We start from the raw sequence: 19,551 nt of genomic DNA on the forward strand, positions 1-19,551 counted from the left end.
GAAGCAGCGGGGGATCATAGAGGGTTCTAACTCTAGAGGGCTATAACTAGAGAGTTATAACTCTGGAGGGCTATAACTAGAGAGTTATAACTCTGGAGGGCTATAACTAGAGAGTTATAACTCTGAAGGGTTATAACTAGAAAGTTATAACTCTAGAGGGCTGTAACTAGAGAGTTATAACTCTGGAGGGCTATAACTCTGGAGGGTTATAACTAGAGGGTTATAACTCTAGAGGGCTAGAACTAGCGTTATAACTCTAGATGGCTATAACTCTAGAGGGTTATAACTAGAGAGTTATAATTCTGGAGGGTTATAACTCTAGAGGGTTATAACTCTAGAGGGCTATAACTACTGGAGGGTTATAACTAGAGGGCTATAACTCTAGAGGGCTATAGCTCTGGAGGGTTATAACTAGAGTTATAACTCTGTAGGGTTATATATAGAGGGTTACAACTAGAGGGTTATAACCCTGGAGGGCTATAACTGGAGGTCTATAACTAGAGTTATAACTCGAGGGCTATAACTCTAGAGGGTTATAACTGAAAAGTTATAACTAGAGGGTTATAACTCTAGAGAGCTATAACTCTGGAGGGTTATAACTCTAACGGGTTATAACTCTGGGATTAGGGCAGGAGGCTCTGTGCAATACGGAATTCCTATTGCAAAGGATCAAATTCACTGGTCATAAATATCCGTCACGCAAGATGAACAACACATTTGCACGTAATGTGATTGATTGTATTGCTACAAATGATTCTCATTCATCTCATCATGATTCTCAAAGCGCAGTGAGAAGTTTGGTCTGTCTCAGTCCAGAATTACATATGCTGTTGTTAAACCTTATTAAATATATTAATATACGTTAAATTTTTATTTTTAGTTTAAAAATAATGGCACTGTGGCTTAGATGGTTAAAGCGCCTGTCTAGTAAACAGGAGATCCTGGGTTCGAATCCCAGTAGTGCCTCTGGTGATATGCCCAAACCCTGTTTGTGTTGCTTTTCCTAAAGCAACACGTTGGATCTGTAGCAGCTCAACACGATGCAGATTTGCACAATGAAATGCAGTCCAGTCATAAATGCAATGGAAAGAAGTCTAATAACAAGGCTTTACTAAAACCATAATGGGAACACCAAACTATTCAGTGGTGAAGATGTATTCTAAGAATAAAGCTATAATATTTACATTAAGCTTTCATCTCCACTTAAACCCATTAAAAGTTTCAACATTTTTGTTAGTATAAACTAGGTATGATCAATAATTTCATAAAAACATTTCATGTTCCTATTAAACCACATTCATGCATCTTTTTCCATATAATGGGTTTAAATGGAGGGGAAAAAAAGTAAATATTACTACTTTATTCTGAAGATACAGGTTTGTCCTCTTGGTGTTCCTATTAAAACATCCCTCCCTAACTTGTGGCCAGTTGGTCAGGTGACCACATCAAGGGCCCGAGATACCTTTAGTGCTCAAGCACTCAAGAACACAATGTTTCATACAAAAATAAAGTCAATGAAACAAGCTTCTAATTAAAATACTGTCTTTGCCTGGGATTAGGTCAGGGTTTCTCCTACTTTGTGTGTCATCTAGCCCTTTGGAGGAAGTTTTCAGGGTAGGCGTTACTTTGTAAACATTGGGCTAAGTAGAGGAGTACCGAGAACTTGTCTATTAAATACAGGTGTATTTAGTATTAATGTTAATTTTCTTCTGCAACAAATTAAGTGTATGCACTACTCAAACCCTTAACAAGAGACAAGAGGGGGGGGGGGGGAAAAGCACAATTACACAAATTAGTATGGTTTCAATATTTATTCAACAACAAAACTTAGCCTGTTGCCCATGTTTAACAGGTTAAGAATACCATCTAATTCCCAATTCTTTTGCCCTCATTCTTTGAAACCACATCTCTGCTAACAAGGAATGCTGCAAATATACCCTATGTCCAACAGAAAGCTATGACCACAGAGTAATCCATCTCTACAGTGTCTCAATTTCAACGCAAAAAGAAAAAGGGGAAAAGGAACTAGTGGGACATGAGGACAGTAGGACGTACTCAAGAACAGCACTTTTAGTCATGCATGTTTGTGTTGTTTTCTCGGTCTCCTTTTTTGTGCTGTAGAAAGAAGGCACCACACAACAGTGTGAGGCACCAGAGACTTGAGGGAGGTGGAGCATTACACTATGAAAACGTTTCTCCCAATAACAGGAACACCCCAAAATAAGAGGCACATTATTTCAAATCATTGAAACTACTGTGAAGGATCTTGCTCCCCTAATGTGGCTCAACATTAAGTATGGCCATCCTATCTACGTTTTTAAATATTTTTTAAATATTAGGATTGTATTGTGTGTTGTATTATGCATATCATTAAGGATGCTGGCAAGTCCATCAAATCTCTGCACCCCGATGTACAACATTAGGCTCTCCTCAGTGCATTCACAAAATGATTTATACTGTGAATCAGGAAGGTACCATGTTGAGGGGGCAAGGGGAGTAGAGACGCAACATTTAAAACAGCAGTTTACTAATAAAAGGGGGCATGGGGAGACGTTACAATGTGTACACATACCCAACAAAACTAAAACTCCCTAAAACTATGCTGCAGATTGGTACATGCCAAGCCTGGATTTGATGACATCACGCAAAATGGCTCTCTCTCCCATGTGATGGTCGGAAAGCTCAAAGCTATGGCAACAGCGCAGAAAGTTCAAGAAAAAAAAAAAAAAAAAAAGCGAAGAAAAAGCGCAAAGAAAACCTGCTGAAGCAGATGAGAGATTATTTGCTCTGTGCAGGTAATCTGACAGCTTCAAACCGACCTTTTTTAAGAAAAGGTGAAACTACAGTGGTGCATATAACTGGGGAAGGTGGGGGTTCAACTGCTCAGTTCTACACAAGCACAGAAAATATAACGAAGCTAAAATAAAATAAAAACACTGGAGACTTAAAAGCAAATACCAAAAGCTCCAGAGTGGATCGTTTACAGGACGACCTGCTGCTGACCCCAGAGTCCAGTGTTTTACTTCTGAACAGTTACTAAAAAAAGAAAAAGAAAATAAAAAAAGTCAAAAGGTTGGTTACGTTATTTTTTGAAGATTTTTCCTATTCGATTAGCCGCTCCTTCCAGGCTGTTTGTTTGTTTCTTTTTTGTAGCCCCTCCCACCAAGACAGTTGTAAATTTCCTTAATACTCCTTTCAGTATTTCAATGGTGACTTCTCCACATTCAGCTCCTCCACACACACACACACACACACACACACACACACACACACACACACACACACACGCGCGCGCACACATTCTCTCCCTCTCCCTCACACACACCCACGGCCCCATTCGTCCGCTCACTTGCACACGTAGCACGGTCCGAGGCCGGTGGCACCCGGGGGTCTCCGTGGGGACCGTGGCGGGGCCGAGAGACGAGGCCCTTGCGCTCAAAAGCTCCGCGTCTCCACGGCGCGGAGTCCAGACATTCACACGCAGAACGGCCCACTCACACGCACCTCTCACAGCGTGGCCCGATGTAGAGGGAGCGCCCCCCCCCCCCACATCCTCCCCCCGCGGATCACAACCTCTCACCTGGGACGGGATTCAGCATTATTGTTAATTTGTGTTGTCGTTTGTGTGTATTCTTGTTCAGAGGTTGCGGTTGTTTCTTGTGTCTTGGTTTTCCATGTGGTCAGACATCTTTGTTCTTTTAATGGTTCTGCTCATCTTGTACGTCTGGTAGACGCATCGCAATGTTTTGTGAAGGTCCACGAAAATGTTCTCTGAACACACTCGGTGTGGATGGTCGTGTTTCGCAACATACAGCAGCCACTCACTCGCACTCACTCGCCATCACAGACCTCATTTGGACCCGATCTCCCCCGGACTCCAAACGAAGCCCACACAATCTCTCTCTCAGATTAGATGCAGCCATGGATCCCATGAGCCAAGCACAATGGATCGAATCTCTCACACTCGCGCGCGCTCCTTTCTTGCTCTCCTAATTAATTTTTTTTGTTTATATGTTGAACAGAGTGCTGCATCGCAAACCAATCTCCGGATTTTCCCCGTCGCCCTTCTAGAACTGGAATCCCTCGGCTGGCACGTTGGCTGACGAGTTGAACCCGTACGTCCCGCCTTGGATGGCCTCCGGGACCAGGGTCGAGTCCTCGTCGATCTGAGAAGAGACGGTGGTGTTAGCCCGCTCCCATCCCACCTTCGCAACTCTTTAATCCCGAACACATCTCAAAGCACTGCACTATTCGAATCAGCAAGAGGAGGAAAAAAAACCCTCACGTCATCCGAGGAGAAGAACTGATCGATGATCTCATAAGCCAGTTTGTAAATGTCCTCGTTCTCGTGGTTCTGTAGCTGTTCTATCTTCTCCAAACCTGAGGAGAGTGAAACGTCAGCAGCTGCTCTCACCCCCCCAATAATCCAGGTGTTGCATACACCAAGTAAAACTACCCCACACTTTTCCCTCCCATAATCTCTCATAAGTCCCCCCCGAGCCCTACTGTTAACCAGCTGTTTATACTGGGACCACTGGATTTTCCCGAGCAGGAGCAAGGCCGGTGGGGTGAGGGGGGACGGGCCGGCCATTCCTCACCTCCGCACTCCTCTATCAGGTTGGCGATGGTCTCTGCCTCATCGTCTGCCATTTTGAGGATATTGCTCAGCCCGTCCAAGACCACCTGTACCACCTGAGCGTCCTTCACCGTCAGCAGGTTGCAGAAGGGCGGGATCACCTGCTGCTGGATCAGATACGCCACCTAGAGGACAAACACGGCAGTGGTTACCCACGCTCAGCACAGGGTATTGACCTGCGCCGGGGCGAGGGGGGCAGTGCTCTCACCTGGTCTTTTCGGCCACTTATAGTCAGGTTGCTAATGGCCCATGCAGCCTCCTTCTGGGTTCCAAAGTCTCCCTGTAACAGCACACCACCAATTACGCCTTTAAAAGGTCACGTCAACCTGGAGTCAAACTAACGACAAGCAGACACTTTTGGCAAACAGCTGTCCTGGGCTCGGTCGCATCAACGCAGACCGGGTCAGTCTGGGGAATCCATCAGCAACATTCACATCGGCAACTTCACCCTTTTTTATGCCAGGGTCCTTTAAAGTGGCCCGTTTACAGAGGAACCTTTCAATAACGAAGGATGAGAACACGGCACCTTGTCAAGCAACAGTACGATCATCGGCACTAGGCTGGCGTCAATAACGGCCTGGACCTGCTGCTGGTTCCCCGCCGTAATGTTCGACAGGAACCACACCGCCTCCTGTGGAACAGACACAGTGCAGTGGCCTGGTGAGCATGGTTACAGCGCCGGGGGCGTGGAGTGTGTCCGGGAAGGCCGCTGCAGAGACTGTGCTGGATCAGACCCCCCGGAGCCGTGGGACGAGCCACAGGCCCCGGGCCGAGACGCTGGGAGGGCTGAGGAAAGGGGGAGGTTCCGAGGCTTTAATCATCTGCCCAATCACAGAGATGCCTCTGTTTGAGTGACGGGCCTCAGATGCACTCCTTTTTCTGCACCGACACAGTGGTCTGTAGCACCCCCTTTCCACCAGCTAGACAATTACCACACACACACACACACACACACACACACACACACACACACACACACACACACACACACACACACACACACACAGAGTCTCTAACCATATTCTCATAGTGAAATCTCAAGCTATCCCCAACAGAAGTCTGTATCTAAGCTTTGCTGACACATTTTCATCCAGGACGTGGAATGTCTCCTGAGCCCTAAATGAACACACTAAAAGACATTCACACGTCACCCAGACGAGCACCGAGCCTGTCATCATGTCCAGCACGTCCCGCAGCAAGCCTGCAGCACCACACACACACACACACCACTCCCAAAGCCCTTAGCATCTGTTGACACAACCTGTGAACAGCAGTCGCCCAGAGCATGTACCTTATTGATCTTTTCCTTGGGGTGTGTAAGCAGGGATGGGAAGTGGCTCAGAGCGTCGCAGTTTAGCACCACCTGCGTCTGCTCGTCTGTGCCGGTTACGATATTGCCCACGGCCCGGAGTGCCGCCGTCTGTGGGGTAAGCAACAACGTGGAACACTCGCTATGTCCTTCTGAACGCCACGATAAACGTGTGGTCGTGTCAACGTGGGGCTTTTTATTTAAGTTCCTGAAATCAATGGTTTATTCACTTCCTGTTTGACCCAACAGGAGTCTATTTTCATGAACACCGATCAGCAAAGCATCAGCTGGATGAATAATGTAATCTGATATCACATTTTTAGCATTTGTCATCAGTCCAACTGGGAATGGAACCCATGGCTTTGGTGTTGCCGTCGTGCCCAAACAGTCACGTCATATGACGGCAGCCTACCTGAACTTTGACCTCCTGGTGGCTGAGGAGAGGGACCAGATGAGGGACGATGCCAGAGTCGATGACCATCTGGATCTGTTCGTTGCCAGCGTCAGTCAGGTAGGACAGAGCCCACACTGTGTCCACCAGGATCTGCCCAGACACAACACACAACCTAACTCACTCTCGGCTCACGGAGCCATACCAGACACAGCCCTGCCAACGCCTCACTAATCACACACGGGGGAGGGGTGGGGGGGAGACCTGCTCACACCTCACTAATCACACACACACACAGAGAGAGAGAGAGAGAGAGAGAGAGAGAGAGAGAGAGAGAGAGAGATATACACACCTGCCAACACCTCACTAATAAAACACGGGGGGGGGGAGACGACACACACACAAAACAACAACACAGACCTGCCCACTCCTAATAAAACCATAGCACACAGACACGCCCACTCCTCACAAAAACAGACATACAACACACAGGCCAAGACACTTCACTCGCACACGCATGCATTCGCAAGAGAGGAGCTGGTGTCATTATGGCCTGCAGGACATCAGGGTACGTGTGCACGGTTCTGTAAACACAGCGGGACGAGACTCACATTCACATCCGTGTGGTGAATCAAGACACACAGAGCAGGAAGAATCTGTGTGGGGAGAGAAATGTTTTTAAAAATGTTTTAACAAGGAATATGAATTTGCATCTTCACTTAGTCACTCACACAAGGCTAACCTTTAATCCATCTGATTACAAAACCTTTGTTAAGAACATGCTCTACCAGACACACATCACTGGCTACTGGCGAGCACACACACCTCCTGGATGGTCTCCATGGGAGGGGGTGGGTCCTTGTGGCGGCACAGGTTGACCATGACCCAGGTGACGTTGCGGAGGAAGGTAATGGGGATGGAGGGGCTGATGAAGGACAGGAGAGGCTTGACCACGCCCAGGCTGATCACGTAGTCCCTGCACTGGGGCCCGTCGCCTGCCAGAGCAAAACAGTGCCACCCTCAGCAACTAACCTGGGGGTTAATGGTCCTGGGGCTCAAGATTCATTGTTGAATGAATGACAATTAATTTTAACACTGCTCTTAGGTAGATGTGGGCAAAATCATTCTGGTAGAAAGTAATGCCAAATGAAGCTGATGTCAAAAGGAAGCACTCTTTCTCTGGTAGTATGAGAACCAAAATATGGCATGCTTCTCCTGAAACTGAAGTGGACACAGCAGTGTCTCGTTTCGGAAAGACTTGAGGCAGCTGGCAGCCTCAGGGCCCAAGAGATCAGAAACGCAGCTGTAGGTCAAGCAACTCACCGATGATATTACCCAAAGCCCACACAGCCTGCTCACACACATTCTGGTGGGGAGAGTGAAGCAGCCTCAGGAACAGGGGAACTGCATCTATACACACACACACACACACACACACACACACACACACACACACACAAACAATGATTAAAGACAGCATGACTCAGACATTTCTGCCTCTGACTGCGATGACTCATCATCTTCAGGCTGGCTCTGGGATGGCTACGTGCTCTTCCTGAAGTGGCCAGAGGGGCCTACACTCTCACCGCACGCCGGCCGCCCTCAAGTCTGGTTGCTTGCTCTGAACTTTAGCTTGCTGCTGACAAGGCGATCCAACGTAACAGACATGCATCCAGTGGCTATTCACCCCAACATTCGCTCTCCGACAGGCGGACCGCCCTCCTGCTAAAAACACGGAACCTAGCTCCAACACATTTTAAATCAGGCTAGCTGGCACCAAGCCAGTCAAGGGTTTGTCGGCACCCTCTGAATGCCTTGACCTCATACTTTTGAGAACCCCACCCCCCACCCCACCCCCAGCTTTAGTTAAGGAACTCATACTACAAGTACTTGAACCTGACCTCCATTTCCCTCCCTTACATGCCAGGCTCCATGCAGCATACGGCGACCGTTGCCAGGCATTCAAACATGCAGACTTACTGGACTGTACGACAGCCTGCGTCTGCTCAGAGGTTCCTGAGGCGATGTTCGTCAGAGCCCAGGCTGCCTCGAACTGGAGTGAGGGGCTTCGAGGCAAAAAAAACAAAACAAAACGAGAGCAATGAGCACAACTCAAACACGCCAACCAAGATCACGAACACACACACAAACAAAAACAAAAGAGCACTCCAGAAAGGAAGGGAAGCAAGGCAGGGAGGCTCACTTGTCGTCTCTGTCCAGGCAGTGCACTAGAATGGGCAGAATGCCGGACTTTATCAGGTCATCTATTGGAGGGTTGCGATCGCTTGATAGCAGTTTCCTGCAAAGGGAATGTGAAGACGCATTTTTGAAACGTCGCAAACGCACACAGTCACAGAGCTGAGCTTCATTACTGAAGTGTACCATCAACGCACGATCACGCCTAGAGAAATACAAACCGCATCATCACCACCATCATCTGTGCTGTTTCACAACACTGCCAGGCTCATATCACACACACAGACACACACACACACACGTGCGCGCAAGTATCCGAGAAGGATTAAGCAACCTACTATTGTACAAAGTTCTGTGCAGAACAGCCGAGTTTTGGTCGGCATGGCAACAGACCCCAGGCGGGCGGAGCTTACCTGGCAGCTTGAACTGCGCTCAGCTGTATGCCCTGGTTGTCGCTGGTAGCGTTCTGCACATGAAAACAACAGAAATGGCATCAGGAACACAAGACGATGCACACAGGTGCCAGAGGGGCACTGCACGGTTATTCTAGACACCATCACAACTGCTCCTCACGTTCGCCAGCATCACCAGTTAAAACGGCACCACAGCCAAGCACCCGATCCTTCCCTTCAGCTAAAGAAGGTCGATGTTTGTGTACCACGTGTGTCACGGCAGGAAGACACACCCTAACGTGTCAGATTAACCTGGCTATTGCAATAATATTGTGGACACTTTTTTGGGGGTATCATTTTATACTATTACTATATTAAAACTGTGAGGTTTGAGCAAAAACAATTATACTTACTTGGACTATTGCTTCCAAAGAGGTGTTTTGCTGAGAGGAAAAAAAAGAGCACAAAACAGTAATATTACAGCAACACAGTGACTCCCTCCCAGTTCACCGGGCTTGGGTCAATTAACGGTGAGACAAACGGAAGCTCTGTTCTCAGACATTTGCATATAGAAAGATGATGCACAAAGGGAGGGAAGCACAAGCAGCTCTTACTGTTCGGAAGTCTCCGTCGACATCCGAGTCATCGCAGATGTCCTCGTTTGGCACATTCCTCCTCTTCAGGAGGTGCTCGTCCCGTTTATTCTGAGAGAAATCGCATGCACAAAGATGCGGGCTCAGGGTCACTGCCAGGCTATAAAGCTGGCCTGTACATGACCAGCTGTTTCATCACCTTATGTGCTTGATTTATGGGTAACAATGTATATTGTTCCTCTCGAGGAGGTTGGTAAATATAAAACACCAGTGGACAATTTTGGAATAACAAATAATAGAAAATGGGACCTTTCTCAGTTCGACCACCACCTCAGTCCTCTGCCTTCTCATTGTCTGTGGAAGAGAACAGAATAAAGGGGTAAGAAGGATGGCAAGTCAGAGATGCTGTTGGACATTATATTATACACACACAAACTAATATATATATATATAAATTAAAAAAAATAAGGAATTGGGCAACAGCAGGAAGACTTCTGACCGGGCCTCTTTTATAGCAGCAAGGGAAAAGCAACGGACCCATTACGGGCCAGTACCAATAAGGACTGCAGATTTCAGAGGAAAAGAGCTGTGTGCACAGGGCAGAGTGTAAAGAGCACGAAGAGTAAATCAGCTGCGAGGTCAGCAAACAGGGCTACGTCTGCTAAGCCACTTCCAGCATATTCTGGCAGTCCAAACCCAGACATGAAACATAACACGTTCTGGGATGATCACTATCCACCAAGACTTGGCTCTGAAGATGCCTAAAAAACAGATGGTACATCTACGCGATGAATTCATTTACCAAGTACACCCAGTTCTTCTATGAAAGCCTGTGGCAAATTTTATTTTAAAAAAATATATATAAAACTTTTAAAGTCAGTGTTTGCTTTTGACCTTAATACTGAAAATCTTCAGAGGTTTAAGACAGTGTTTCATAAATGCACCTAATATAAATTACATTAGACTGGAGTATGTGATATTACAACAATCTAACAAGCTCTGCAAAATTCAGTCAAGCTCAGCCAATCGCAACCTTGACTGGACACCAATACATAATGAAAATGTATAAATGATAAAAGTAAACTAGAAACAAACAAGCAAAATGTTCAGGGGAAACCATTACAAAAGCTGTAAAATTCACACAACTATGTAGGCTGGTAAAAATGTTTTATACAATGCCATTTTAGATACATTTTTGTTTAAACCCTGTTTAGTAAGATCTTAATTTCTCCAATGTAATATCCTGTACAATTTAAAAATCCCAGAAACAATCAGATATATTCCAAGACTTTATATAGTACCAATGACATTTCTTTACAACCACAATATTCATGAATTTGTATAAATCTAGCATAGGATAATAGGTCAACTAATCACACGTTATTGCTATGTCGAGACAGGAGTAGAGAAACATGTGAGCTCATGCCCCAGGAAGAGAAGCTGGGAACATCCGTTTGTGTTTTGAAAACAAGCCAGGCGTCTAAGGAATGTTAGCCTGATCCACTGCATCACACCAAAGTGATCAACACACACACACATCCATTCTGCCTTGCCCCCTACTCTAAAATCACGATTCACATAATGATGTCATAAGAAGACAAGGTGAAAGAAGCATTCACCACTCTATGGCAGGCAAGTTACAAGTGCATCACTGAGCCGTTTAACTCGTTTAAGCCGTTTAATTAAAAGGATAAGTAAGCTCTGAAGTAGTACTGGGAAACATTAATTATAATTAAATGGTCAAGAACCTTAAAACAAATGACAGGAAACGTGCACAGCGAGATGGTTTATGTGCGCCTAATATTGAAAATCTTTAAAAATGCTGGATGCGACGTTTTTGACGCTTTGATCTTTTTAATAATCGGAGCAGTGCTGTGTCGTTAATTCGTTTTCTTTATGAAGGCTTACAGACCCGTTTTGGAGCAAGGAGCCACGTTAAACCGGGGTAACAGAGCTCATCGTCTCAAAAAAGAAGAATGATTTATTAAGTCAGTATGTTGGCCTCAGAGATCCGCTTAAGCCATCATCATCTATATTAACAACTAGCTAAACCCTGTGAATTACTGCCAATACTAAGACAACTGATCATTAGCAGCAAATGTCATGTTGAGCAAATTTCAAACCCACCTTGCAGAACTGTCTAGATTTAGCATTAGCCAGACCCGTACAAGCACAGCCTGTGAGTCATTAAAGGCCTGTTGAAAACACGTCCATCATTCGGTGGCCAGTATCGTTCGCATTTTGGTGCATAAACAGCCCAAAAGAGGTTTTTGTTTTAAACGCAGGTTAGCTGGGTCTGCTGGTTAGCTGTGGTACAAAGACATAACCAATGTCTACATGTACACCAGCTCTAACGACTTAACCAGCTAGCCTAGCTAACCGAGCTGAGGTGAGCTGGTCGACCGGCCTGACGAGGCGTTGATCGACAAACGAGGACAAGGCGAGATGTCCCATTGAGGTTTATTGATTTTTGTTTTACTATCTGGTTATTTATTTGCTAGTTATCTAGCCAGCTGTGTAGCAACGTGTCGTAATGTGGATTTAAAACTGACTAAGCTACAGGGCGTTAGCTAGCCCAGCTAGCGTTAGCCATCCTGAGTCTAGGCCAGAGAATGTGCGATGCTAGCTGGCTAAGCTAAGCTAGCGCGAGACAAAACGGCCCGGCTCACACGCGCCATCACTCACGCGTGAAGACGGACGTTTTCGGCGATTCGTTACTTCGGTCCTCACACCGTTAACGGAGGCCGGCTCGGGCGGTGAAAAGTCTTCGACCGCGCGAGCCGCTTGAGACGCGCGCCGCGCGGAGCTCGCGAGCTACCGAGCGCGCGGGGCGTGAAGGGAAGGGCACGGCTAGCCAGCATGCTAGGCAGCGAGCCTCGGCCGATTCACGCGAGGCAGGCGGTCGGTGGAGACACCCAGCTCGCCAAGCCGGAATGTGCGTGTCCGGTGACATTTGTCTGCGTGAGGCTCGACCCGTTAGAGCGCGCGAGGGGACCGTGTTGCACGCGAAAGCCCGTGAAATGTAAACGACGTCACAGACGGTGAGAAAACGGAGCGCGCCCACTCACCTCCAAATCGCGTCCTTTGTTTTTAAAGTTTTTCAGCCTCTGGTTGTCCAGCTTCTCGTTGTCATTCATGTTTGCGAGTGTGTGAAAACGTGTTCAAATGAAAACCGAGCTCGGATTTCGTCTCGCGTACCCTCCGCACAGCTCGTGCAGTTAGCCACCGGACTGTTTTTTTTTTTTTTTTTTTTTTTTTTTTTTTTTTTGGCTACGAATACCCGCGTTGCATGCTGGGAATGCCGGTGGTGTGGGCGCAGACTCGCGCCCGGGTGGTGTCTCATTACACTGTTGATCTGACTCCTGCATGTTGTCTGCTCTATCTGAGGATGGCAAAACCCCTGATAAAAGGTTAACATTTTAGTATTCGGCCTCTAAGAAAACGGACAAAAAATATCCAGACAAACTTGAATAATCTAATGTCTCACTGAAGTGTGGTAGGGAGAGAAGTGGACCCTGAACTTGAAGTGTGTCAGTTGTTACATAATGCCACAATCGAGGGGTTATTATTAACTCCAGGTATTGATTTTTGATATGTCATCAATATTTCAATTCATTTATCAAGTCATAAACTCCAGTACGATTGTTAGCATGCTCCTGTTTATTAGAAGACATGTATGGAAGCGTTTAAGAGATTAAATGAAGACCTTTATTTCTAAAATAGGCTAAATCTTATCTTTGATTACCTGTCACATTTTTGAATGTGACAGGTGTCACAAGTTTCCCACTTGTGAATTAGGTCTTTCGATTTCTGGTTGCCATATTTCCTTGGAACAGTTTTCAGTAAGCTGAAGCTATCATATTTTCTGGCTTCCATAGCGATTATAAATGTGCCTTGAGTTCTGCAGTTACATCCTGCATTCGGCGAAAACGGAGTGAAAACCCTCTTCTCTTCATTAATGCAAAGGTCTTTAGTGATATTTTACAGCTGAGCTACACAAAATCATTTTAAAACTTTAAGGAAATTAATTACTTTTGCCAGAGTTGATAGACTGTTTGGGCATCATTTGTAGTTAATTCTGTGTCTGTAATTAAACAGCAAGTAGTTTCACATATCCTTACATCCACACAGAATGGTTGATATGCTTTCACACACATGAAAAAGATCCTCCTGCCACCTACTATCCAGTTCAGAGAGCAACTGAAACGCAGGCATGGCGATACGTTAAGCCCTAGCACGGCACAAGCCCAGGACCTACCACACAAACAGCTGTGAAATCTGATTACTGGGCACTCCTGATTAAGGTGCCACGATATTCTGCAAGTGGACAAACTCTATAGTATAGCAAACATTTGCACGAAAGAGAACAAAAAAGATAAATTGTTTCTTCTTCTATGAATGAATCTCTGCACGGTTGGCACATGCTAAATGGTGCTTAAAACCATGAAGCCCCAGCACTGTGGGTCTGAGTGGCCCCAACAGTGTGGGGTCTGAGTGCAGTGCGGGGATCCTTGCTGCTCAACACGCCCGGTAGGTCTTGTTTATTGGCCAGCATGAGCGGCAGGTTTTTCAGGCATTCATTCTCCAGGACGTACCAGTCCAGTTCCAGTCTGGCATTGGCTTGCTGCCCTGTCCTGGAAGTCCACCACAAACACCAGCCCGGCCGTGTCCTGGCAGCAGTGCATCCAGTGGGCCCTCATCTGGCATGGGACTCTTCTGTCACAGTAAGCACCCAGCCCTTTTCTCAGGTCTCCACGTTGGAGTCCATGGTGGGAACGGTCACCACAGCTGTTATACTTCTACTTGTAGAGCAGGGTGGAATTATCAGACCCGTGGAGGCTGAGCTTCGGAATCCAAGCCTCTGACAAGTCAGGACTCTCCTCGGACCGTCGGCTGCCTCTCCTGAGCGCAGTGGGGAAGCGCCGGAGCCGAAGGAGTCTTTTATACTGCGCGGATAAAACAGCGAGCAAGGGAAAGAGGTCAAAGTACAGGACACGGGGAACCGGCTGCTTCAGGGAACGGTTCCTCAGCTGCAACCAATCAGGGAGGAGTGCTGCCATGGAGAAACAGCATGGGACTCGAGTTTCACACAGCATTCAACGGCATACCTGTCGCAAGCCGCTGGCCACCGGGGGTTCCTTCACTGTCGGGCTGCACCCACGTTCCAGTTAGCGTGCTTTCAAGTGATAATATCGGGCCAATGAGGTCATCTAATATCAGATATTTTCGTGAACTGACTCAAGTCCCATCTGATATTATCATCAAAACTTGAGCATTCTCTTGGCTGGACTCTTCCCTAGATGTGGGGAAAGTGAAAGAATGTTCCACATTATACAGTCCTCCTTTTAAATCAGTAAGCATATCACTAAACTGTAAGCATGAACAGTGTGATTAATGTCACGGGCATAGCACTCGGACAGAAGTGATTCATCTTTGGTGATGTGTACAATAAAACGTCACGCAGGATGATTTATAGTTCAAAACGCACTGCATATAGATCTCGCTGCCCAGCAACAAGATGTTTAGCCTCAAAACAATCTGCAGACACTAAACTACGTCTCTATCGAGAGTTCACAGCCATTAACAACCTGGACAATATCCTTTTAGCATGCTAAAACTCCTGGCACCCTTATATACCGTTGGGTCAAAAACATTCATCGTAAGATTTGAATAATTTTCCTTCTCTGTAAAACGGGATCATCTCTAAAATATAACCTTTGGCAGTTAAAACCTTTGGCAGTTTTCTACATTTAATTGGATGGATTCTACACTAAAACAGCAGATGTATTTTATGAACACACAGACAAATTCTCATTTTAATGCACTTTTTATTGTCACATTTTTATGTTTTCTTTTTTCTTTAAATTCACAGAATTTTCTTTTTAATATTTCATTAATTCAACAAAACAAACACAAGCGCCACAAACATTATATAACACGTACTGTATTCTGGAGGAATATACAACCAAAAAACTCACATAAAAAGACTATCAACTATTAAATCTCTTCTGATATTAATAAACCAGAGTCTGATGCATTACTCTTTTTATATTATTGGTATTGAGGTTAATGATATTCAATATGTACATTCAACTTTATTAGTTTAATATGCAAAATACCATATTTACATTTCATGTGCATGGCAACAGAATGTAATAAAATCAAAATGTTGGGCTAGGGGTAAAATCTTTTTTTTAAAGCAAAGAAACTCTACTATAATGTTTTAATCTAAATAAGGCAACGGGAACCCCTTTTTTGAAGGCCTATTGGAGCAATGTTAGTTTTTAGAAGAATTTGGTTGCACAGACTTATCCACATGCATGTGCATTTGTCGGGTTTTTTGATTTGTGCTGCTGCGCTGGTAGGAGGCCCGCACACGCGCACGCACACACACACGCACACACAGCCTGAGACGGCCGCAGCCCCGTTCTATCCTTCATTACATCTCTAGTGCAAACAGGTCGGTGAACAAATCCAGGAGTGCATGACATGGTAAAAGATTCTCAGTGACGGCAGCATGGGGACTTCTTGTCCAGTCACAGGCCGTCTTACTGGATATATGTTTATTACGTCTGTTAAACTCCTCCCTTGGTGTACGTATTTTAAACCTATTAGGTTATACGGGCTAGCAGGCTAAACCGGTATACACTCGCAATCTAGGACACTGTGCTAAGGCGTTTCAATTAAAACAATCCGTTAAGAACTCTGAACCAAGTAATGTGTGTGAGAAAACGGTGAAGCAGTTGTGCAAGAGTAGTGCAGCACTATACACTCCCACGACTGACCAGGTCTCAGCCTGCAATACTACCACTGTACTGAGAAAACCTACAAATCAAATTAAAATGACATATTAAACAAAAACAAACTCTTGGACTGTGTTGACATAATGGGCAAAACTGTTTTAAGTACTCAGAGATTTTAAAAAGAAAGAAAGAAAACACAGGCCCTCATAAAAACGTCCAAAACAGATTTACAAGATTTTCTCCTAACAGCAACGATGGTGGCTACTACAAAAGGTGATAGTGAATTCTACCGCAAAAGCACTGCTTTTAACACGATTACTCTTCAGGGAGTGGCCCGTCGCACCAGGTCCTCACATTCCTCCTTCGGCTCTGCTGTGGTTGCTGAAATGGCACCAAACTAAAGCCGGTCCCTGGGACTCACGGGGCGGCCCACATTTTTGCTCCAGCCCGTATTCCAGCGCACCTGAATACCTGGTACAGGTGTAGCGCGTGCTGGGTTGGAACAAACCCATGGACTGGCTGGTGCACCGTGGGGACTGGCCTGGTGAGCAGTGCACCATTAGACACCATTCCACTAGGTCCAAAAGCTCATTTTTTTTAAATCTTGTTTCCCTCTCTCCTTCAAGAACTATTTAAAACTAGAGATTTAAAATGATGTAGGATAATGAGGGCTATAATGGTTGTATACTATTTGCTGTTAGTTTAATAAGAAACAGTTCTTGCTGCAAAAATAGTCATGAAACGCTTTTCCTTTTGCACCTTAAATCTATGCATACATTAATTTGTAATTTTTAAAAAAAAATCCGATACCATATTTCTCACGATGGGCCGAAGCCTCACTGCTCGCCTGTTTTGGCGGTACTTTTTTTGAACTTGACCACCATGACAGTGATGTTGTCAGGGCAACCGCGGTAGAAGGACTGCAGGACAATGCTCTTGGCGCCGAAGTGGGGCTCACCGAGGCGCTCCTTGATGAAGCGCACCGCCTCCTCGTTGCTGAAGGCGTCCCACAGCCCGTCCGAAGCCAGGATCATGAACTCCGGCTGCAGCTTGTCTAGGTCGAAGGTCAGCACATCGGGGTCGGGGATGAGCACGTTGAGGTTCTTCAGCGGGTAGTCGCCGAGTGAGCGGGACATGGCCAGGATACCCTGCACACGCCAGGAGCCATTAAAGCTGATGAATCCTCCTGAGTGTGAAGGGAGGGAGATTGCGACAGTCACATCACAGATATTACCATTCGTTATACACTCGAATACTGAGGCCCCTGTGCGGATAAAGCAATTACATGTTATTATCTTTCAGATTAACGAAGACTGCACGCGAATGAGGTCATGAGACAGGCAGTATCAGGGGCTACGTCTGTGAGAACCACGCGTGAGCTTAGCAGACTTGCTGCACTCCGTCTGGCCACCAGCGTTGATTCCTGTATTTCAGCAGTTTTCTAGTTCAACAGCATCTTGAACTCTAACCTGCTGTACCGGTTAGGACACATTCTCTGGGTAGACGACAAAGCACCTTTGTGAGTCGCTCTGGGATACGAGTGTCTGCCAAATGCTGTAAATGTTAACTGTAAAAGTGAATGTATTTACTGAAGTGGGCAGTAAGTGTAGCTGCAAGGCAAGAGTTTGTAATAAACCACCTGACGAGTGGAGGCCACCTCACAACATTGCCTGTGGGGACAGAGCCAGCCCGTCGATGCAGTGCTGGAGATGGTCTAGTCCGTAACCATACTTCTGTGAGGGGTTTCTGATTAATACAACATTTCTGGGTGGTGACTGTAATATGCTACAAAATTTAAATAATGCAATTTACACAAAAGTACAAATGCCACATGAAGGTTAAACAAAATGACAAACACCAGAAAGATTTTAACTTGGAACTGGGCCTTGGATCAGAGTTTTCTGGAGAGACACGCGAGACGGAGCAGCAGGTCAGATGAAGCAGAAGTGCTTTGATATGTGAGTTTTCAAAACAAAGCAACTAGCAAACTGGAGAAATAAATGGAACAGTGCAATACGATATGATCCTTCACCATTTTTGAACATTTTTATTTTTCGATAAAGGAAAAAAAAAAAAAATGCAGAAGACCCCCAGTGTTTGTTGCCAACTGGCACATTCCCAGTCCCACCCCCAGCATTAGCAGGAAGTCCAGAGCTTAGCGAACGGCCGATCCACAATTGCTCTGCGTATGTAAAGGGCTGAGAATACGTGGGTCAGCAGCCGCCCCAGTGTTCCTGCATCAGCTTCCCAAACTCCCTGGCCACAGTGTCCACACTGCAAATTCAAAACTGGTTTCATGAGTGAAGACAAGCGACTTTTATGGTCCCAGATCTAAACGCTGTCGTGTACTAAATGAAGGCCCGCATATTTGAATTGGATTACGTTAATAATATTGGTAGTATAGGTCATAATGTTAAGGATACACAAGCTAGCCTGCCTATGAACAGCAAAATATGACAATAGTATTGAAAGGAGCAGAACATATCCAGAATAAACTACATCAAACCTGGTGAGAAACTCTCTCTCAGCAAAGACGTACTTAACATTCTATAGATGTAATGCGACCTTTTATCGGCAGGGGGCACTAAAGGACCGTTCCCCCCAAACCAAAAAACACCAGCAAACCCCAAGAGGCTGCACTGCTACTGCATTTCCTGCCTGCAACTCATGATCTGAAGGTTTTCATGATCTGAAGGTCTTCTTCTGTGACGCGTACCTGCTTTCTTTATCCTCTTGCGCTCCTTGAGTTGGTATGGCTTGTGGTCATGTGACAGGGGGATGGCATTACCATCTTTATCACAGAGCACCCCCCTGGAGTCCCCGACATTGGCCACAGTCAGTTCCTTATCAGACAATAGTGCCACCAGGCACGTTGTTCCTGAGGGAGAGAGAAAGAGTGAAAGCTAGTTTTATTACAGGACTTATGGAACGTGGGATGCTGGGCTGGACAGCCTTCTAATCAAACAAAAAAGGAAATTACATAAATCATCCGTACACACACACACACACACACACACACACACACACACAGTCCCTGCAGCCCAGTGTCTTAGTGTCTTTTGTATGGAGCATCTTAACATGTTCAGAGCCAGTGCCTTTCCTTCACATAAACAGCACCCCTCTCTCACGCCGAGCACACATCCCGCTCTGGAACATCTACTGACTGGGACAATCCTTCAGCCTCTGAAAGCATCACTTTGTCTTCCCCTTTGAATCTGATCTTTCTCCTTTCTGTCCTTTTGCTTATTAGTTGCTTTTTCCAGAGCCAGGTTTGGGCATTTGGACCACAGC

At 45.8% G+C, this 19,551-nt stretch overlaps 2 protein-coding genes and 1 non-coding gene across 3 annotated transcripts in view; 1 reads left to right on the plus strand and 2 right to left on the minus strand.

Moving 5' to 3' along the window:
* The first annotated feature begins 892 nt into the window (after positions 1 to 892).
* trnat-agu (transfer RNA threonine (anticodon AGU)) lies at positions 893 to 966 on the plus strand. Its single transcript has one exon. It is a non-coding gene; the product is annotated as a tRNA-Thr (tRNA).
* Positions 967 to 1,796: 830 nt separating this feature from the next.
* On the minus strand, positions 1,797 to 12,768 carry kpna4 (karyopherin alpha 4 (importin alpha 3)). Its single transcript, XM_035528643.2, has 17 exons — positions 12,586 to 12,768; positions 9,827 to 9,871; positions 9,539 to 9,628; positions 9,338 to 9,367; positions 8,946 to 8,998; positions 8,540 to 8,635; positions 8,317 to 8,402; positions 7,660 to 7,746; positions 7,162 to 7,331; positions 6,948 to 6,992; positions 6,358 to 6,489; positions 5,928 to 6,056; positions 5,163 to 5,267; positions 4,845 to 4,916; positions 4,599 to 4,761; positions 4,286 to 4,380; positions 1,797 to 4,166 (listed from the first exon to the last, which is right to left on the minus strand). The coding sequence occupies exons 1-17, from the start codon at positions 12,652 to 12,654 to the stop codon at positions 4,068 to 4,070; spliced, it is 1,566 nt and encodes a 521-aa protein (XP_035384536.1). The 5' UTR covers positions 12,655 to 12,768; the 3' UTR covers positions 1,797 to 4,067.
* Positions 12,769 to 15,325: 2,557 nt separating this feature from the next.
* ppm1lb (protein phosphatase, Mg2+/Mn2+ dependent, 1Lb) overlaps positions 15,326 to 19,551 on the minus strand; it is a 42,458-nt gene continuing 38,232 nt past the window's right edge. Inside the window, exons 3-4 of the mRNA XM_027027412.3 lie at positions 18,977 to 19,138; positions 15,326 to 17,446 (exon numbers count right to left, since the gene is read on the minus strand). Of these exons, the coding sequence (XP_026883213.1) occupies positions 17,097 to 17,446; positions 18,977 to 19,138 (512 nt within the window). The 3' untranslated portion in view covers positions 15,326 to 17,096. The remainder of the gene's footprint in view (positions 17,447 to 18,976; positions 19,139 to 19,551) is intronic.

Source organism: Electrophorus electricus, chromosome 11 (genome assembly GCF_041902795.1).
Source record: "Electrophorus electricus isolate QZ-2024a chromosome 11, ASM4190279v1, whole genome shotgun sequence".
Lineage (NCBI taxonomy): Eukaryota > Metazoa > Chordata > Actinopteri > Gymnotiformes > Gymnotidae > Electrophorus > Electrophorus electricus.